The sequence below is a fragment of the Mustela erminea genome, chromosome 13 (genome assembly GCF_009829155.1).
Source record: "Mustela erminea isolate mMusErm1 chromosome 13, mMusErm1.Pri, whole genome shotgun sequence".
NCBI lineage: Eukaryota > Metazoa > Chordata > Mammalia > Carnivora > Mustelidae > Mustela > Mustela erminea.
The window spans coordinates 76,631,646-76,651,969 of record NC_045626.1 but is presented as its reverse complement, the minus strand read 5'-3'; the positions used below and the strand labels follow the sequence as shown (position 1 = coordinate 76,651,969).

The 20,324-nt window shown below is 43.1% G+C and overlaps 3 protein-coding genes across 3 annotated transcripts; 1 reads left to right on the top strand and 2 right to left on the bottom strand.

Annotated features, from left to right (window-relative positions):
- Nucleotides 1–243: 243 nt before the first annotated feature.
- TRIAP1 (TP53 regulated inhibitor of apoptosis 1) lies at nucleotides 244–3,811 on the bottom strand. Its single transcript, XM_032309140.1, has 2 exons — nucleotides 3,578–3,811; nucleotides 244–2,390 (listed from the first exon to the last, which is right to left on the bottom strand). Exons 1-2 carry the CDS (start codon nucleotides 3,722–3,724, stop codon nucleotides 2,307–2,309), a joined length of 231 nt encoding a protein of 76 aa, XP_032165031.1. The 5' UTR covers nucleotides 3,725–3,811; the 3' UTR covers nucleotides 244–2,306.
- Nucleotides 3,802–12,867, top strand: GATC (glutamyl-tRNA amidotransferase subunit C). Its single transcript, XM_032309136.1, has 4 exons — nucleotides 3,802–3,901; nucleotides 3,978–4,150; nucleotides 10,183–10,286; nucleotides 11,936–12,867. The coding sequence occupies exons 1-4, from the start codon at nucleotides 3,821–3,823 to the stop codon at nucleotides 11,986–11,988; spliced, it is 411 nt and encodes a 136-aa protein (XP_032165027.1). The 5' UTR covers nucleotides 3,802–3,820; the 3' UTR covers nucleotides 11,989–12,867.
- Nucleotides 12,868–13,392: 525 nt separating this feature from the next.
- Nucleotides 13,393–20,221, bottom strand: SRSF9 (serine and arginine rich splicing factor 9). The gene is made up of 4 exons (XM_032309135.1): nucleotides 19,891–20,221; nucleotides 17,434–17,594; nucleotides 15,768–15,940; nucleotides 13,393–13,883 (listed from the first exon to the last, which is right to left on the bottom strand). The coding sequence occupies exons 1-4, from the start codon at nucleotides 20,076–20,078 to the stop codon at nucleotides 13,740–13,742; spliced, it is 666 nt and encodes a 221-aa protein (XP_032165026.1). The 5' UTR covers nucleotides 20,079–20,221; the 3' UTR covers nucleotides 13,393–13,739.
- Nucleotides 20,222–20,324: the final 103 nt, after the last annotated feature.

Here is a 20,324-nt window from a genome sequence, read left to right as displayed (position 1 = left end):
GTCATCTCTTAGCACCTTGAAGACTGGAAGGGTCAGAAACTTTTGGAGAAATAAAGGCAGTATGGGGAGTCCTGGGTGGTTCAGTCGATGAAAGGTCTGCTTTCGGCTCAGGTCATGATACCAGAGTCCAGCATCAGTCTCCCTGCTCAGCTGGGAGTGCTTCTCCCTCTGCCTGCTCTTCTCCCTGCTTGTGTGTTCTCTCTCTCTGACAAATAAAATCTTGAAAAAATAAAATAAAGGCAGTTTTACACATTTTTGCATATAGCATTAGCTTTATTTGTTTCTAGAATTAAAACCTCTCCATAGCATTAAGAATTAGGGAGAAATAATAATAACAGTAACAAAGTCACCCTTATAGAGCATTTTAACTTCTCAAAATTTAAAGTCCTTGAAGTAGCTGAGATAGATGAAGTCACTATAAAGTCAAAATAGAATGAAGAACAATTGGGCGCCTGGGTGGCTTAGTTGGTTAAGTGTCTGACTTTTGATTGTGGCTGAGGTCATGATTGCAAGGTGGGGAGATTGAGACCTGCATCAGGCCCCATGCTGTGTGGAGCCTCCCTAGATTCTCTGTCTTCTCTCCCTCTTTATTATTCCCTCAGTAGCAGTTACAATGAAAGAACATGGTTGGCTTGGCTCAACCAGACAGTTTTGTAATAAGATTCAAGAAGCTACCAGGTTTTGGCATTGCATAGTACTTAAAGTATACTGGTACTGCAAAGGTGAGGCATATGGAAACACAGGGTGTGAAAGCCTTTTACAGTAAGGGAGAAAAGGATCCCTGCTATCTTTTCCATTTTGTGATCTAACCACAGCCTGTGCTTGTGCTTCCAAGTCTCCATAGAACCGTTTTACTTTGCTGAGTCTGAGTTCGGGACTTGACTTTGGCTTGCTGCCTGGCCTCCTTCAGCTGGACTTCAAGTAACTTTTATAATTCTTCTATCATAGACCATAACCAGTCAAAACATAAATGCAGAATGTATTGAAATGACATTCAGGACTAGTCGTGTTAAATATGAAGCAGTCACATAAACTGGAGCGAGGCTAATACAATTTCTACTTTCTGTAAGTTGTTTCATACTATATTGGGTATATATAATTGAACCAGATTACTCAAGACCTGCAATTTTGGTGACTACTTGACATTTCAAAGTGTGTTAAGTGCTTACCTGATCCTGACATTTTGTGTGCAGGTACAGAAGCATATTAAGTTGTGTAACTTATTGTGGAAATAAATTTTAGAAATCAGTGAGGTTTCTCATTGTTTTAGCACACTATTGACCTTAGATAAATTTTCACTTTTGCTTCACCTTTAAATTATAAAACAAAACTTTCTCCAGTGTATATATGGGATATGTGAGGTTGCAGTATAATACTTCTTCTGTAAAGTGCACTGAGTTCTCCAGGGGCAAATAATGAAACTAAGTATTACAATTTATTCCATCTTCATGATTACAGACATTATAGGGCAGGGTGGGTACACAAAGCAAATAGGACAAATTTCTCCCATTTAACGAGATGCAGCATTTTGGCAGTTTTATGATAATACAGGATGGCTTAATTAATTGACTTGGGCTAAAAGCTGGCAAAAGCAAATCTTGGCAATTTAAGATCTTCCTTCATTGTTATTCCAACAATCTTCATTCCTAAACTACACTATGAGTTCCGAAATGGTGTGTACTGTAACATTCTTCAAGCTTTCACATCTTAATCAGAAATCCGACATCTCTTCTTAAGGCAGGGAACTCTTAAAGCTGTCTTCCTTTTGACTAACTCAGTCCACGAGCAGTCTTAAAAGTTATTATAAAAGTAAAACCGTGCTCCCAAGCATTGATTAAAACCGTTGTGCTGGGATCCCTTTTCAGAGCCTTAGCTCCCTGAGAGGAAAGAGAGATCCTAACAAATTGCTTCCATGAATAATAACCCTAGTCCAATGTACCTAATGTCCTTCCCAGCAAAACTCAAGAAGTCAGGCAACCCTGATCATCCTGACAAGTTTATCAGTATTTACATGAAAAAAGGATATTTAAAGCTGATCCCAGACCAAGTATCGCAACCATAGTCCCAAGCAATCATTCAGTTTAAGCACATGGAGTTCATGTACGATGCCAGAGCAAGTGAGAAATCTCAAAGCAAAGAGTGATGGTTCATCATCTTTTACAAGTGAGGAAATCAATGAGGAAAGAAGACTACTGCCTCCTAAACTCCTCATCAAATCCGTGGCTATTTTCACAACCTTAATTGACGAAATCCAGTGTCCTCAATTTCCTGATTGGAGGAGTCTATTTTCAAGGGGACTGTCAAGGTCAAGAAGAGCTTTCAGGCTTTTCTTTGCTATGGCCCATAAATTCCAGTCCTTCAATGGGAATCTCCTTCTCCTTTATTGCTTTCTGATGGAGGAGAAAACACATGACACAGGTCTGTAAGAAGCTTGAGGACCAAATTTTGTAAATATGATGGTGCAAAAGTAAATCACATGGGACCAAGAGACCAAGAGAACACCCAACCATGATTAAAGACCTGTACTTTTTTTTTAACCTGAGTGCGATTATGGAGAAATTAGATGTAAGACCAGAGAGCGACTGGAAAGGAGTTGTGAGGAACCATCAACGTTTCAGATGTGGAATTTAAAAAGTATCTCCACTCCGTTATGACAGACAACAAAATTCAAATCTGAGTTCCAGGACAGCGGCTATGTGACTTTGGGCAAGCCTCACTTTCCTGTCTATAAATGGGATAAAGATAGCAACTTGCGGGGCACCTGGGTGGCTCAGTGGGTTAAGCCGCTGCCTTCGGCTTGGGTCATGATCTCGGGGTCCTGGGATCGAGCCCCGTATGGGGTTCTCTGCTCAGCAGGGAGCCTGCTTCCCTCTCCCTCTCTCTCTCTCTGCCTGCCTCTCCGTCTACTTGTGATCTCTCTCTGTCATTAAAAAAAAAAAAAAAAAAGAAAAAAAAAGATAGCAACTTGCAACTACCCTGAGGATCATTTAAGTTGACTAACTGGAATGTTGTGCCCACTGAGGTTCTTAAAATCCAAAGCAGTTTCACATTCACTGAACTAGAATGAAAATTTCCTAGCGGATTGAGAGATTTAACAGGCCAAAGAAGGAATTACAACAACAACAAAATGAGATCCTCATGTCTAACAGGCCAGATTCTAACACCCCTCTTCAACCCCCAACACTAATAGTGAAATAGCGCACCACCGCAAAAATCAATGAAACGATTCTGGTGAACATGAACTAATAACTTCCTATTTGGGGAACATTCCATGTATAAAATACGAACAACTATGCGCACTTTGCGAGTTTAGGACGAGCACCAAATGAACCAAAGAATATTCCTGTGCTCTGTAATGTAACACACATTGTAAAAATATTTAACTTTGTCATTCAGAGAGATACCGGGCGGCCTTGGTGGTGATAATGGGGAGAGAGCTCCTGCTACTGTCCTTACTGAAGCTTTTCTTCACCGTTTCCATCCCAGCCTCCGCGAATTACTACCCGTGTGGCCGGGGACACCGCAGAGATAACCAGGGGGGTAGACACGAAAGGGCTCTGGCCACCTAAGGGCTCACCTGAACACACTGCTGATAGCGCTTGAAGAGGTCGGTGCACGGGTCTCCGGAGCCGTCCCCCTTGAGGAACTTCTCGGCAAACCAGCGATTGAAGCACTGGTCGTACTCGCGCTTCATGTCGGTGCAGGCCTCCCCTACGCTATTCATGGCGGCGGCGTCAGTAGCGGCGCGCTCTGATGTCGTCACTCTTGAGTGCGTCGCTCGGCTTTACGTGGAGACGCTCTACGGCGGCTGAAGAGAGAAATGTGGCCCCTGGCGACGAGGCTGGGCCTTCGGTCCTGGTTGGGCTGGCGCCGGGGCTTCACCTCCAAGGCGGATCCTCAGGTAAAGGCCGGGGGCGTCAAGCGGGTGGCGGAGCAGGCCCCACCCGTGACCCCTGTTCTCCGCCTCATTCCTCCAGGGTAGTGGCCGGGTTACGGCCGAGGTGATCGAACACCTGGAGCGTCTAGCGCTTGTGGACTTCGGCAGCCAAGAGGCCGTGGCACGGTTGGAGAAAGCCATCGCCTTTGCCGACCGGCTCCGCGCGGTGGACACCGACGGGGTGGAGCCCATGGAATCAGTACTGGAGGACAGGTAAACACTCGCGGCTGCGCACCCTGAAGCCTTGCCTGTGGCGCCTTCGCAGACATTTGAGGTGGCGATCATTAGTGTGTCCTTTCACAGAAGGGAAAAGAGCTTTAGCGAGATGGAAGAACTTGTCCACGGTCACCCCGTTAAGTTTTATGGTTTCCTTTGTTCATTATGGGTCCTATCACTGGCGTGTAAAGTCCTCGAGGCCTTCCAGTGTAGCTAGGAACCATGACCGAACTGCTAATCATTGCCTTTGAGGCCCTACTTCTCAGACTCCTTGCCTACGGTAGCTCGGGCGTACTGCTCTTTTTATTGCATCTACATTAGCTTTCTTACTATTTCTCCAACATGGCAAATTTGTTTCTTGTCTAGAATCTTTGCATTTGCTATTCCCCTTTCCTTGGGCAGCCTATTTCCTTGGCAGGTCGTAGTTATCTCCTCGGTAAGGCCTCTCCAAATATCCTCTCCCTTAACAATCACCGAACCCCTGATCCTGTTGGATTTTCTCCAATTTATTGATTATCTTATTTTTGTTGATCTGTCTCTTGTTAATAGAATGTGAGCTCCTGTTTGACTTGCTTACTTGTTAGATTCCTGTCCCAAAATATGGCCTTGTACATATCCTCTGACCTAGTGGTTCCTGTGGAAACATCTGTAAAAATGCAGCAAGATGTGTATGCACCAGTGTTCAGGGTTTCCAGACCTGTTTATAGTACAAAACAAAAAACAACAAAAAGTTCCCAACAGGGGGCACCTGGCCAGCTCTGTCTGCAGAGCATGCTCTGATTTCCAGGTCATGAGTTTGAGCCCCAGTTGGGGGTAGAGTTTACTTAATTTAAAACATTTTTTGAACCCTGAGCAACAAAAAACAGAAACAGCCTAAGTGCCTTCACGGCTAAATACATCATCATGGAATGGAATAATGACAGTTGTTTAAAAATAATGCAACGGGGTGGGGGGGCGTGCCTGGGTGGCTCAGTGGGTTAAAGCCTCTGCCTTCGGCTCAGGTCATGATCCCAGGGTCCTGGAATCGAGCCCCACCTTGGGCTCTCTGCTCCGCAGGGAGCCTGCTTTTCCCTCTCTCTGCCTCCTTCTCTGCCTACTTGTGATCTCTGTCAAATAAATAAATAAAATCTTAAAAAAGATAATGCAATAATGCAACTATACTGATATGAAAAGATGTATTTAGTGAAAAAGGTAAAGTTCAGAACATTGTGTGTGGGATTATCAGTACTTTAATGTGTCCTCTATTTGACATATTCTGGTATATCCATTAACTTTTGTTTTGTTCTCTCAGAGCATGCAAGGAACTGTAATAATAGTTTTAAAGAAAGTGGAAATGCAGAGGAAAATTCTAACTTTTCATCTTATAGTGAGGGCCAAAACACAAATGCCTAAAGGAGCAGAGTAATAACACAAGAAGTGATATAGTATAGTGTAATAGGGAGGGACAGGTCTTTGACAAAGCATTTTGTGAATATTATACTAAAAGGATGCAGTCTCTCCACACTTCTACCAAATTTTGCTATATCTTAATACATTTTTAAAGAAAATGCTCTTTTCTGAAAAGCAGACTTGTTTGCTGGTTGGGACTGCAGTTTCTTGGGTGAATGGGTATGTAGCTCATAAAGACAGAGGCAGTCTACAACTCTGTCCTACCCTTTTCTTGATGGGATTTTTTAAAAAAGATTTATTTATTTTAGAGTGCAGTGTGGTGTGTGGGGGAAGGATCAGAGAGGGAGGGAAATCAGTAGGCTCCTCGCTGAGCAGGGAACCTGATTCTCTGCTTGATCCCAGGACCCTGCGATCATGATCTGAGCTGAAACCAAGAGCAGACACCCAACTGAGCCACCCAGGCTCCCCCTTGATGGGGTTTTTTTTTTTTAAGATTTTATTTATTTATTTGACAGACAGAGATCACAAGTAGGCAGAGAGGCAGGCAGAGAGAGAGGAGGAAGCCGAAGGCAGAGGCTTTATCCCACTGAGCCACCCAGGCGCCCCTGTTGAATGTTCTTTAAAGATTTTGAGAGACAGAAGCAGTCCAGAGCAAGAGGGAGCAACTGTCTCAAGCAGACTCCGCACTGAGCATAGAGCCCAGTGGGGGCCTGTATCTCATGACACTCAGATTACTACCTGAGCTGAAACCAAAAGTCAGAAAATTAGCCAACTGTGCTACCGAGGTCCCCCGTTGTCTGTTCTTTATTAGTATCTTTGGGAAAGGAGGACATAGAAGCACAAAGAGGAGACAGAACTTCCCAGACCATGTAGAGGGAAACTATAAAGAAATGCAACTATTACTCAAGGAAGAGTTTGTGAAAAAGATGGAGAGAGATTTGTATCTGGTAGCTGGAATAGTGACTTCATATTCAGTGATCTGCAGTCTTGCCATCAACCTGGAAACCAGTTTGAGTTAATTATTCCATTTTAGAGATGTAGCACTTATAGGACTTTTTTGTTTTTAAAGATTTTATTTTTATTTATTTGACAGAGAGAGACAGCAAGAGAGGGAACACAAGCAGGGGGAGTGGAGAGGGAGAAGCAGGCTTCTCGCTGAGCAGGGAGCCTGATGTGGGGCTCGATCCCAGGACCTGTTTTTTTGAACATATTGCCTAATGTCTGAAATGGAACCCAATTAAGACAAGTGTTCAACTGTTCTAGGCCACACTAGGTGTAAAAGCACTGACTGGCTATAAGAAATCTCTTGGCATATTAATACCTAACCTTTGGTTTTAGTTAAAAAGCATTTCGTGTCCTTATGTGCCAGGCGCTAAGATTTTATATGCGTTGTCTCAATTATCACATACAACTCTGGAAGGTAAACCCTAGTATCTCCTTTATAGATGAAGAAACTGAGGCACAGAAAGCTAGTGTAATATGCCCCAGGGTTTCGCAGTGTAGTAAGAGAATCCAGAACTTGAAATTCAGAGCTTCAGCTCTCAAATACTATTCTAGATATGCCATCTAAAAAGTCAACCCCTAGGTGCCTGGGTGGCTCAGTGGGTTAAGCCTCTGTCTTCAGCTCAGGTCATGATCTCAGGGTCCTGGGATGGAGTCCCACATTGGGCTGTCTGCTCAGCAGGGAGCCCACTTCCCCTCTCTCTCTGCCTGCCTCTCTGCCTACTGGTGATCTCTGTGTGTCAAATAAATAAATAAAAATCTTTTTTAAAAAAATAAAAAGTTAACCCCTAGAACTTTTATTTTCTTTCTCCCATCTCGAGAGACTGACTCAGATGATGACATCTCTGACTGCAGCCAAATACTTCAGTGCTTCAGATGTCCCTCAGGATCTTATCTGAACCAAAAATTCTTAGCCAAATTGATTAACTCTCATTCCATTCTAAATCAAACTAGAAATTAATTAGGAAGGAGGGAAAAGGATTGTAGATGATGGAAACAATTGTGCCCAGAAAAAAATGACTCCTGGCAGCCTGACACCAGCAGCAGAGCACTCCTGTCTGGTCAGTCCAATGGCCAATAAAGGCATTTCTTCTCCAGTGCTGCTGTAGTGCTTTCCATTAAATTACTTTTTATTAGCATTTCCCACAGTTACTGGTTAAAGTGCTTTGTCTGTGAGCCTTTCTCAACCAGAATTTCATCTGAACCAGAACACGTAAGATTCAAGTGATTCTTTTTTAGTGCTGCCCAGGATAGTATATAATTAATTTTAGCCCACAGTTGATTTTTTATCAAAATGGGTGTCCTATAGTATTTGGGCTACAGTTCTCTTGTAGAACCCTGAGAAAGAGAAGTGAGATAGACATTTAGTCAATCAGTAATTGATAGGCACCTGGTCCTGTTTGGGAGTTTTATGCATGATTATGAGATCAAGAAAAGTTAAGCAGGACATCTTTGTGGCTCAGTTGGTTAAATGTCTGCCTTGGATCATGTCATGACCCCACGGTCCTGGGATCAAGTCCTGCATTGGGCTCTCTGCGCAGCTGGGAGCCTGCTTCTCCCTCTCTCTCTGCCTGCCATTTCCCCTGCTTGTGCTCTTTCTCCGACAAATAGATAAATCTTTAAAAAAAAAAAAAAGGGAAAGAAAAAGTTAAGGAACTTGCCAAATGAACAATTGATGTGCCACCCTCACAGAGACCCTGAGTTCAGCAGCCTATGATTATGAAAATAGGAAGGTGTTGATTTCTTCTGGAAACAACTCCATCATAAACAGTAATTAGGTGAAAATGTGTGGTATTTTAAGGAGTGAATTTTTTCTGGAAACATTAAACAGGAAACCGACTGTCCAATGAGTGAATAAATCAATTGCTATTACATCTACTGTGGAGAAGCAATAGCTTCTAACCACCTATTGGTGGTAGTAGAGTCTCACTTCATCAAACTCCAAGTGCCCAGGAACAGTTAGCAGCCTCCGCTAGGGGCTAGGCAGGTAACTAGGGGCTAGGCAGGTAACGCGTGATCCCAGCAGGTTAAGGGCAGAGGTATACTCTGAATGAGGCCTGGGGACTGAGGTGTGCCCAGGTACGCTCACCCTGAGAGGAAGAGGGGCTGATCAGCACACCCACCTCTTACTGCATTGAGAACACAGACCCAATTATCAGATCTTTAACATTTCATCTTCCCAGCAGTTCTGTGAAGCATTCCACAAATAAGAGAACAGGTACATGGAGAGGATAAGTAGCTTGTACATGTGCTGTGTATGGTCTTAAGATTTGAATTTATTGGGACGCCTGGATGGCTCAGTTGGTTAAGCAGCTACCTTCAGCTCAGGTCATGATCCCAGCGTCGTGGGATTGAGTCCCACATCAGGCTCCTTGCTTGGCAGGGAGCCTGCTTCTCCCTCTGCCTCTGCCTGCCACTCTGTCTGCCTGTGCTCGCTCTCGCTCCTCTCTGACAAATAAATAAATAAATAAAATCTTTAAATAAATAAATAAAATCTTTAAGCCTCTATATGGTTAGGGGAAAAAAATTAAATGCAACCTTTGCTTTTTTGGCAAGAAAGTTAAGGTCTGGAAAGATCCATACTTGTCCAAGGCCACAGAGTCTATCTTGGAATAGACTGCAGCTCTCTACAGTCCGTATCATGAGTGCTTATTGTGTCTGGCCCTAGGGTGGGTGCCACAGAAGAAACAGAAAAAAGTCCTTTCCTAAGAGAATCTTAACCATGACAACTTCACCCTCTGCAGCCATTGCCTGGATGTTCATCCTTGCCCTTTTGTCCCATTAGGTTTAGCCCTCAGTCTATGTCTGGCTCAAAGCAGAAAGAGCTTGGCTACTCTATATCAGTGACTGAGGAGACTGCTCATTTTTCAGCTCAAATATCTGAAAGCAGGCTCAGCCTTTTTTTTTTTGCACTTTTAAGCCTTGAAACAGCAGTGAAGCCCCACTGATATGTTCAACTCCTGTTTGGTTTCACTGGTTTGCCATCTGGACACTTTAATGAAGCCAGTAGGCCCAGAGAACAGTGAAATATTCTTCAGCTGTGCAAGGGCAGGCACCCCCATGACCATGAAGGTGGCTGCAGTGAAAAACAGCTCATCTTTGGGGTGTAAGAACTGTGCTGATTCCAGTCCTGTCACTTGGGACCTAATATCTAAGTCACTTATAGCCACTCTTGAGCAAGTTTCTTCACCTGCCTGGAAGTCCACTTCTATGCAGCAGTTTCTTACCCGTCCTTTAGCAGTGACATCACCTATTCTGATTACCTGTTCCTTACCCAGGCTGGTTTAGGTGCCCCCTTTCTACTCCCTTGGCAAGCTTTGCTTACCTATTAGACTTAAAACCTTGTAATTGCCTTACCAGTATCCACCAAATGCAGCTTACCCATAGTAATGATACAGGAATATTTATTGAATGTATCAGTTCTGAGGAATGATTACCACTTACCTCACTGAGTGGTTGAGAATCTATAAATTGCCAATAGTTATTTGGTCAACTACTAACCATGCGCTCCTCCATCTTTGAGTAGTGACCATACCTTAAGAATATGCTGCTGTTTCCTCCCATTCTCAACCCTCTTCACCCATGCCATAGAAGCCTATTTTCTCTGAGAAGGTAACCTTGAGCTTCTGGTTTTGTAGATGTCTGTACTTGAGATCTGACAGTGTGGTAGAAGGCAACTGTGCCGAAGAACTACTACAAAATGCCCATCAAGTTGTGGAGGAGTATTTTGTGGCCCCCCCAGGTATGTGTTCCCCAAAGTGGGTTAACAGATTGTCCCTCAGTGAACTAAGAATATAGAGGGAGCTGTGAGGTCCAAATTTGCTACATGAAAGTACTTTAAGAAGTATAGAGTGGGAATTAGGTGAAGGTGGTCAAAAGGTACAAACTTCAACATACAGTGGAATGATTATACTTAATAATACTGTATTCTGTACTTGAAAGTTGCTAAGAGAGTAGATCTTAAAAGTTCTTATCACAAGCACAAAACTAATGTGAGATGATAGGTATTAAATACTCTTGTTCTGGTAATCATCTTGATATATATAATATATATATGTATTATATCTATATATAAAATCATTGTGTTGTAGAACTTAGATAATGTTGTGTGTCGATTCTATCCCAATAAAAGTGGAATGAAAAACCCCACATAAATTAACAGTGGGGAAAAAAAAAAGTTAGGTGGCAGTAGAGCGTAGGGGTCACATTCACCCCTAAGGGCCAGTCTGTAATAGGAATGAGCAAAATGGGGACTGGGGCGGGGAGGTGTGTGTACATGGTATCAAATCTGAAGCTCAAGCTCTGCATAAAGGCGCAACTGCTTCTCATTCCGTGCCAGACAGTACCAGGAGCCCATTTTCCCTGAGAACCTGGACATACGGCATTTTCATGTATGTGTGTATGTTAGTTCCCAAATTTTAAGTATGGGAACTAATTCCAAGATTTTTTAAAAAAATAAAATACCAAAAAAAAAATAAAATAAAATAAAATAAAATAAAATAAAATAAAATAAAATACCATGTAAATGAAACATACCTGCAAGCCATATGCATCCTGTGAGCCATCAGTTTGCAACCTTGTTGTTGAAATTTGCATCTTTAAAATTTACTGTGACTATTTTAAATGAAAACTTAAAAATGACTCTGGGCTAATACTAAAATCCAGAATCTTGGTTGGGTTGAACTTTTTAATCTGCTCAGCAGACAGATGGGTCTTCAGAACTGCCGCACCTTTCTGAATGTTTGGGAATGGGACGAACTTAAGTGCTCAGGTAGATAGTTTTCCAAGTGCGGGTTACAGGTTCAGGAGATCATCTCAGAGAACCATTCTAACTAGCCTCAGAGACAAACATCAGTCCCCCAGCTCAGGGGTTCTCTCTTTAATCAAGACCAGCCAATTAAAGGAAAGCTTTGCTTGAAGCAAGAATGAGAAAGCAAGCTTAGAAAATTGTGGACTCAGCTCTTAATCATACCTTTGATTCACTAAACCACCTCAAATTAACTGAAGAGAAAAAAAGATTTTATAATCTCTCTCAGAATCTGATAGTTGTCACTATTTTAGCAGACCTCTCCATTCATCATATATGCTGCTCCAAAAAGAATTCTGTGTCAGACTTCTTGAGACAAAGTGAATTCACAATCACTAGTCTTTCCTTCCACTCCCATATGCATGTAACTGGCAACTGTCTCTGCTCCTTACTGAAAAGCATGCACTTACTAGGCTTCAAGTTACAACTGTTGTTCTTTCAGACCCTCAGAAAAACAGAACAGAAACTACACTTATCTGCATTGCTTATTCTTCATGACAAACCAAGTGATAAGTTAGCTCAGTACAACCAGTTTGGAAGCAGATTCAGCTTTAACATTCTTTCTTGTTACTGTTTTCAAACAGGTAATATCTCTTTGCCAAAGCAGGATGAACAAGAGCCTTTTTCAGACAACTGAGTAGCAATTCTGGGAAGGGGTACCCTGTGAACACGTGGAAGCCCAAAGACAGTATTTTGTTATGAACACTAATGGCCCCACTTCAGTCACCTGAAAAAAACTGATGGTTAAGTATTTTTTAATAGCTAACTCTCTGAAGACAGAATTGGGAAATAATCTACCCAAAACAAGGCAATGAATTCCTGCTGCTACTAGAAGTAAGAGATATTGTTACTTTCTGAGGAAATGGATCAAGTATTTATTCACAGGCTGTTCAGTATATAAAGATGTTATCCTCCTTTATCTCCTCCAGAAAGACTGTCTACCAAAGGGCACTTGAGTGAATTTTTCTATTGATGTAACTATTAGACCATGCATCTGATCACTCTGTGATAACCTGTGTTGTACTTTTTAGTTGCTGTTTCTATCAGCCCAAGAAACCTCGTATCTTTACCAAACTCCATTTTGTTCCTGGGTACCCACTTCGTTCCCAGCAGAAGGCTTTCTCCTAAGGTCTGAAGAGTACTCAAAAGTAGACTCTACAGCTTGTGAACGCTTAACTTGCAGTCATCCACTATCCCACAAAGTGATTACATGCAAAAGGGATGCTAGCCACAGCTAGTTTTTCTGAAAAGAACCTATGACAAAAATAGCTAACAGTGCTGTACTGTACACTAAAAATTTGCCAACAGGGTAGATCTTATATGAAATGCTCTTACCACAAGTAAATCTTAAAGAAGTAGAGAAGAGACTTTGGGAGGTGATGGATATGTTTACAGTCTTGATGGTGGTGATGCTTTCATGGATAAACACTTAACCCCTAATTCAGTGAGTTGTATACATTAAGTACAACTTTTTACATATCTATCTTACTTCAATAAAGTGGCTTTTTAAAAAACAGCCCCAGGCCTGAAACAAAGTAACTTACCCACCCCCACCATGATTACTGAATCCAAGATAGTGGAGGTTTTTGGTTTGTTTTGTGTTTTAAGAAAGCTCAGATACCAAGAATAAATGAAACAGATTTAGGGGCAAAAGTGACAGAACCAAAATTTAAAGATTTTTTTCCTTCCCCTCCAAACTGCCACAGTTGGTTTTGTTTAAGAATCTTGAGTCATCTTTATGCTGCTGCCAAGTTTAAAAAGTCTGTTTTATTCTTTTCATTCCTTTGCCCTATCTTAAACACTCCCTTCTTTAAGGCAGCTTCATTTATAAGTTTGGCCTTGAATTGTAAGGTAATCCTGAAGAAACTTGGAATTGAAATTCTCAAACCACCAACATAGCAACTACCTTTGTCCCCAAATAAAGTTACCCACTTCTCCTTACCAGTTGGGTATAAGCTGCTGCTACAACTCAATGACTTTCTTTTTAATCAGTGAGCCTGTTGGTGAAATCTATTAACTTAATCAAGGACAACCACACATGTCAATTACTAAACGTTTAAAATATATTTCTAAACAGAATGGGCCGACTCAGTCACAGTAACTGCTGATCTCCATAGTAGAGCAACCCACAAAGACACAGCACTGATTTTTTTCCCATAATCAGGGGTGAAAAATATACAACTTATTTCTGAACCAAAACCACAATTTCTGCAGTTTAAAATGCTTCACTGCCAATATGGCCCTGGTAGAAATTATGTATTTTATTTCCTTAAAAAAAAAATTAAAAAAATTTCCTAAGACACTAAATCATCAATCTGGAATGTAGATTCTGAGCACAAAGCAGCTCAGTTCACCTAAAAAATAAAGAAAAATTTCCCATCACCTGTCTCAGTAGGGCCTGAAAGGAGAGAAGTAGTGTGGGGAACCCCTGCTTTGGTATGGAGAGTCACGGCCCCTTGAGCCAGACCGAGACCGTGAGTAGCCATAGCTGGTGCTTCTCTCTGGATAAACTCGGATGTAGGAAGTTTCACCCTGAAATTTAAACAAAAAGAATACAGGAAAAAATAAGACCCAGAAGAATACAGCACACTAATACCTAACATGGCTGCCTAACAATAGTTAAGTACTGAACACTTACTGTTTGTCTGGCATGATGTTATCTCATTAAACCCTCACAATAATGCTATGAGGTAGGTATGCTTAATAGCTCATTTCAAGAATGAGGAAAACAACGTTCTTATCTGTTCCAGGGTGACACAAATAATAAACAGCAGCTTCACATGTGGTAAATGCTCAAATACTAGCTACTACTGTTAATACAACTGAATTACTGCCACTGACCCCTAAATCTAAGAACTAGAAAGGATCTCAGAGGTCATACAATTCAGTCCCCTGCCACCTCATATATGCATCTTTGGATAGATGCCTATGGCAGAAGCTAACCTGAATTCAACACCTCTCATGTGCCAGGACCTGGGTTAGATGCAGTTATCCTCATAAGTTAGCTTCCTGGCAACTCTTATGAGAAAGTGTTATTATTGTTCCTGTTTTGCATAGCGAGAAACCAAGGTTCAGAGCATAGCTCAGCTAAGAAATTACTAAGTGAGGGGTGCCTGAGTGGCTCAGTGGGTTAAGCCTCTGCCTTCAGCTCGGGTCTTGGTCTCAGGGTCCTGGGATTGAGCTCTGCACCGGGATTCTCTGCTCAGCAGGGAGCCTGCTTCCCCCTCTCTCTGCCTGCCTATCTGCCTACTTGTAATCTCTCTCTCTGTCAAATAAGTAAGTAAAATCTTAAACAAAAACAAAAACCAAGAGAAATTATTAAGTGGCAGAGGAGTCATGTCCAGGCTAGCGTATGCCCTTTCCCCTCAGCCAACACTCTCAGAGAATCTAAAAATGCTAAGATGAAAGAAGCTGGATGCAGAATTCCCTAGGTAAAGTCAGTAATTGGATTTATCATTACTGAGGCCCTGTTTTGCAGTATAACTGAGGACCAGATACTGTTTTGTTTTGTTTTTTTAATAAGATTTTATTTATTTATTTATTTGAGAGAGAGAATGAGTGTGCATGGGGGGGGGGGTGGGTCAGAGGAAGAAGCAGACTCCCTGCGCCACAGGCAGTCACTTAACTAACTGAGCCACCCAGGTGCCCCCAGGTCCTGTTTTGTTTCTGCTCCAAATTCAGTCTGAGCAAAAGCACTGTTAAGCCATGCATTTTCCAAGTCATAAAATCGGGGAACTATATGAATCCTTAGAAAAAGAAATGGACCCAGACATATCTAAACTCCACAGTTAAGACAAGATAACCAGAAAAAGCAATGTCCACTTGGGTCTGCTGTCTTATCTCAGCGATATCAAAGGGATAGTCAACATATGAATCAAACTGAGAGATCCAAAGCAGCAGCAGCCTTCCTGAAAGACCAAGAACTAAGTCCTGAGAACTAAGGTTATTACAAGAAAATGCCAAGGTGACAATCTGCATGCATTACTCTTCAGAAGGGAAAAATAAGGTGAGAACCTTAGAAGAGCTGAGATGATGAAGTTGGCTTGCAGAGCACAGACTAGACCCAGAGGGACAACCATAATAATTAGGTTCACAGAGGTACACTGCAGATTAAGCCAGTTGTGAAAGGGATGGTATGACAGAATAGTTCACCACATGATGACAGACTGCACCAGTATTCTCTCCAGATTAAAAATACTATGACTGCAAACTTCTTTGTTATGACCCCGAAGGGTTTGGGCATGATGAATTAATTCCCTGGCTTTAACCACTTTAGATCTTTAATGGTACTATGAGGTTATCAAATGGCAAGTGCATGGCCTGCTGCTACTTCTGCTAGGTCATCTTCAGGTGGAGTGGCTTAGGAGCAAGCTCAAAAAAGTTGGGAACCAACAAAAAAAAAAGTTGAAAACCCACCTCATGAGAGCGGAATTTGGTGTCATCCAGTTTACGCAGGGCGTATTCCATGTCTTCTTTTCTGAGATACTCAACCATCCCCATTCCATCCTTCTGCACATCTGCATAACAGACGTCCCCAGCTTCTCGCATATGATCCTTCAGGTCCTGCCAGCTACCTGATGGTGGAAGTCCTATGCATGGACAACAGAAGAGAAAAGGCCATATCCTTCAGCCACGTTAACTGACCTGTTAAGAGCCAGCAGTACCTAGGGTCCCTTTTTTGTCCATCGCTACTTTCAAATTCAAATTCAATGACAAGTCATAAAGGGCATAAAACCAGCAGTAAGTACTAAAGTATGTGTGGTAAATCACCATTAAAAGTTGGTTCTATGCTAATCTTCCAGAGACCAAGCCCTTCCAACAGAGTAAGAAGTCCACCCCATACAGTTTAGTATCTCTGAGAATTCACAGCCTTTCTTTCGTTATCCTCCATATTTAAGAACAATTCCCAAGACTTTGAGTTCTCATTTTCTCCATTATGAAACTTATCAGTACCAATTATCTCTTGCTTGACTTGGTTCTCAGGACATGGGAATTTTGAAAGTATCCAATGAAATAATAACCAAGGCATAGCTGAAGGTGACAACACAACAAAAATCTCAAGTTTGTTTTCCTGAAGGTGTGAATGACTAACAAACTAAACAAGGTACCTTTCAAAAGATCACCAACATTCTTCTATACAGGGGGGGAAAGGTAAGACTCAGACGCTATAACTAGTCGGGAATTATACAACCCTACCTGATATCATGAAAGGGAAATGTGCTCCTGCTCTCAAAGGCTGTGTTTACCGCTCACAGCTCAGGACTGCAGCCATTTCCTAATAGTTTTCTAAGCAGGATTTCAGAGCAGCATGGAGAGAAAAAAAAATATGTATGACATCCTGAAGGAGGGAATAGTTCTGGGGTTAAAAAATTACAAAGGGACACAAGATAGGCAGATACTGAGAGGATTGCTCTTAAGTCTGCTGTAACTGTGTGACATTTACATATAAGAAAAGTGCCAGGTTTCTCAATACATTCACTCCACCATGGTCCTAAAATGCCCCTGCAGTGTGCAGAAGGCCCAAGTCTTTACCAGGGCTTTAGTATTTTGAAAAGAAGAATACGCCCCTGAACTTGGCATTTCATCACTTGTCAACACTAGACATTTCATTCTACGTTCTGCAATACGACCCCTAAAATTCCAAGTTCTTTTGTTTTCTTTTTTATATAATTCCAAAGCCACCACCAAAATCTGGCCTTTTTCAGCATCCAAAGCTGGGCAGTAGTTCAAATCTAGTTCCTGGAATGTCCAGCAAGTCTGATACCCAGTACATTACAAAAGAAAGCATCTCTACAGAATTCTAGCTCACAGGGTTTTGCTACTATCTTCCCTTTCAACACCAGAAAACTTCTTTATAAGAAGTAAGCTGATGTTCTACCAAGACTACACTACCAATGCAGTTTCATTTGCAAGCTACCTGCCTCAGCGGCAAGAGGCAGGGCTTCAGACTGTGCAAAGGCTATTGAAAAGAAAGCCCCATGTGTCCCATGCACTGAAGAGTAAAAGCTAACATTTCTTGGAGGCCAGATTGTGTGCTAAGAATTTTACATGCATCATCTCATTCAGTTTTAAAGGAACATACCTGAAACAAGAACTCGGAAATCAGATCTTCTTGTAGGAGGTCCATTCCTCCCACCACGGGGCCACCCACCCCGACTGCCGTAAGTCCTAGGGAACTCCACACGAAGCCGACACTGGCCATAATCATAACCATTCCTTCCATAAATTGCATCTTCAGCATCTCTGCAAAGAAAAGTTAGGAGTTAGTGCTGCTCAGGAGGCTGACTTACTTCCCAGTGAGGGGTTTGAGTAACAAGTATAAAAGGGAAATGAACCAGAAAAACAAAACAATCTTGATGCGATACTGCATTCGTGTGAAGACCTTTCATAATATTAAAATTAAACTTTACAACTGTCACGGAGTTTTCTAAGTATGGAATGATAATAATGGGGCAAACAGATGAATTATAAGACGACTAATTCGGATCAGCTTGACAGATTTCAGTAGATTTCTCTAACCCTGTGAGCAGTTTCTCAGAATGCCCACCACACACTAGTCCTTTATTCTTCAACAAGGCCTAGTAAAATCAAGTCTATAGAAAGAAAAATTCATTTAAAAAGAAATGAGGCTCAAAAGACAGATGCTTTGTGCTTTGTAAGAAATATATAACTCTCATGTGTACCTTTTCAGTGTGGTTTGGAAAATTAAGTTGTAAAGACCAAAGCTGGGTACAGCTTTGCCAAAAGAGGTAAATATTCAATGAAGTTACTTTCAGTCTTCCCTAGGTCTCTAGGGGATCCAAGTTGGTTCTCCAGTATTGGACTAGAGAAAGAATGGCCTCAGAGTTTGGATGGACAAGCAAAACCAAAGTTACACTAATGAAGAAGTTATCATTCAGTTGTCACAGGCACGTAATTGCTCAAGATTCTAGTCACAAGGTTAAAAGCAATGATGACCATGACTAGTGCTGTATTTACAACAAAGTGAAGGAGAGGCAGAACTGCTAAGGTTGAAGAGCAGATTCTGAATACCGACTGACAAGTTCAAATCATTCTTCTGCTACTTGTTAGTATCTCTCTTTGGATAAATGCCTATATCAAGTTTTCACCTCTCTTAAATGTAATATGCCTATCTCACAGGGTTATTGTAAGAATTAAATAAGATACTATGTGTGCAGTGCTTTGCTAGAAACTTGGCATCTAGTGATATCAAAAGACAGCTTTTCTATTATGGAAGGAAGGAGAAAAGAGATGACAATGTAGCATATCATACAGTAAGTCTGTGTTTTAAAGAACAGCGTTAACAGCATAGGGGGTTCAAATGCTGATCACTTACTAGCATTCTCTTTTATCAGCAACTCTAAATCCTCCGTGTTTTTTAACATTGTAAAATGTGCCTAACACTACCTCTTTTATAGGTTATTGAAAATGCTGAAGTGGTATTTGATACATGGTAACTGTTCAAAAAACACACAAAGTGTTTCAGAGGTGCAACCTTCTCCAGTTTAGGCGTAAAAATACCTACTTCCGTTTTCTGAGGCAAATGGCAAGGCGCTTAAGAATGAGCTCTGTCAGTCATCAAAGCCTCAGGGTGCTTCCTACCTCCCTGTCCTCAGATACCCTCCTTGCCCTATACCACCACACCAGGGATGCAAGACACCCTATGGACAGTCCTTGTAGTGAAGCCTGCCAGGTGCAGAATAGATGAAAGCACTGCCTGGGTCACTGCTGGGAAGCTGAGCGGGCTCTTATTTACCCCAAGTGCAGTGACCAGTCCATGCGGTGGCTCCTAAGAACCATCAGTTTTGAAAGTTCCCCGGTCTTTTTTGGCCATGAGGCCGACAAAGTTTGCAAAATCACAAAGACCCCTTTGAGTCTGTTTAGGGATCAAGAACTTCCCAATGCTTGGGGTCCTAAGCATCCAGCAGTGCCTCCCTCATCAGAGAAGTGGAGTGAAGTCAGAGTCCTCCCCTCAGACTATTTTAGTTTTTCCCAAATCCCTGGAGCTTTTGTAAGGACTAGACCATGGCCCGCCGGGGCGCGCGAGATTGGAGATCTATTCCATCACAGACACCCCTTTACGACCTCCAAAGACGACCACATCCCCGCAGTCTGTTCCCCCGTAACGGCGAGTTCTGGCTGGGGGGAGGGGTGGGCAGGGAGGGCGACTGGCCACTTCTGTTCACGAAGTCCTCTCCCGGCTAGTTCCGGGCCGCTTCCCCTGAAGGGTGCCTCTCCAGCGGTGAGGGAGAGATTGGTCGTGTGTACCATCCCCGACGCCGGTCTGGGCGCGCCGGGGCCCTCCAAACGCCCAGCTTTTGTGTTTTTAAGTAAAGTAAAAAAAAAAAATAATAATCCTAGAGGAAGTGACGACGAAGCAAAGGACGGCCGGAGCCTGCTGTGAGAGGAGGCCTCATCCTCCACCCGGGGGCGCCGTGAGGGGTCTGCGCGGAAGGGGGAGGGGAGGTCCCGGAGGGGAGGGGGAGGAAAGGCGGCAGGGGCCCGAGGCCTCAGGCGGGCGGGTGGAGCGGGGCCTCACCGGGGGTCCTCGAAGCGCACGAAGGCGAAGGGCACGAGGCCGTGCCGGTTCTTGAGCTCGATCTCGCGGATGCGGCCGTACTTGTAGAACAGGTCCTCCAGGTCCTTCTCGCGCACGTCGGTCGGAAGGTTCCCCACGTAGATGCGCCCGTCTCCCTCGCCGCCGCGCTCGTCCGCCCAGCCCGACATCCGCACCGCCCGACGCCGCGGGCCCGCCGCAGCCCACGTCGCCGCCGCCGCCGCCGCCTCAGCCGGGGTTCCCCCGCAGCGTCCCCGCGGGCTCGGAGGCGCTCAGCCGCACTGCATTGTGGGAACGGCGGAGCGGAAGCGGAGGGGTCGGAGGAAGCAAAAGAAATCGTCTTAAAGGGGACGCGGCTGCGATAACTGCGCTTGCGCGCAGGCCGGCGCCCCCTGTAGGTGCTGGCGGGCCCGGGA

Bases quoted from the DNA above. Each gene is read 5' to 3' on its own strand.
- TRIAP1 (XM_032309140.1), bottom strand. From the start codon at position 3,724: ATGAATAGCGTAGGGGAGGCCTGCACCGACATGAAGCGCGAGTACGAC. The intron at 2,391-3,577 runs GTGAGCCCTTAG...CTCCTCCATCAG, and splicing joins GCTATCAGCAGTGTGTTCAG to AAAGCAATAAAGGAGAAGGA.
- GATC (XM_032309136.1), top strand. From the start codon at position 3,821: ATGTGGCCCCTGGCGACGAGGCTGGGCCTTCGGTCCTGGTTGGGCTGG. The intron at 4,151-10,182 runs GTAAACACTCGC...CTGGTTTTGTAG, and splicing joins GAATCAGTACTGGAGGACAG to ATGTCTGTACTTGAGATCTG. The intron at 10,287-11,935 runs GTATGTGTTCCC...GTTTTCAAACAG, and splicing joins GTATTTTGTGGCCCCCCCAG to GTAATATCTCTTTGCCAAAG.
- SRSF9 (XM_032309135.1), bottom strand. From the start codon at position 20,078: ATGTCGGGCTGGGCGGACGAGCGCGGCGGCGAGGGAGACGGGCGCATC. The intron at 17,595-19,890 runs GTGAGGCCCCGC...TTTTCTTTGCAG, and splicing joins GTGCGCTTCGAGGACCCCCG to AGATGCTGAAGATGCAATTT. The intron at 13,884-15,767 runs GTGGGTTTTCAA...TTTAAATTTCAG, and splicing joins CCAAATTCCGCTCTCATGAG to GGTGAAACTTCCTACATCCG.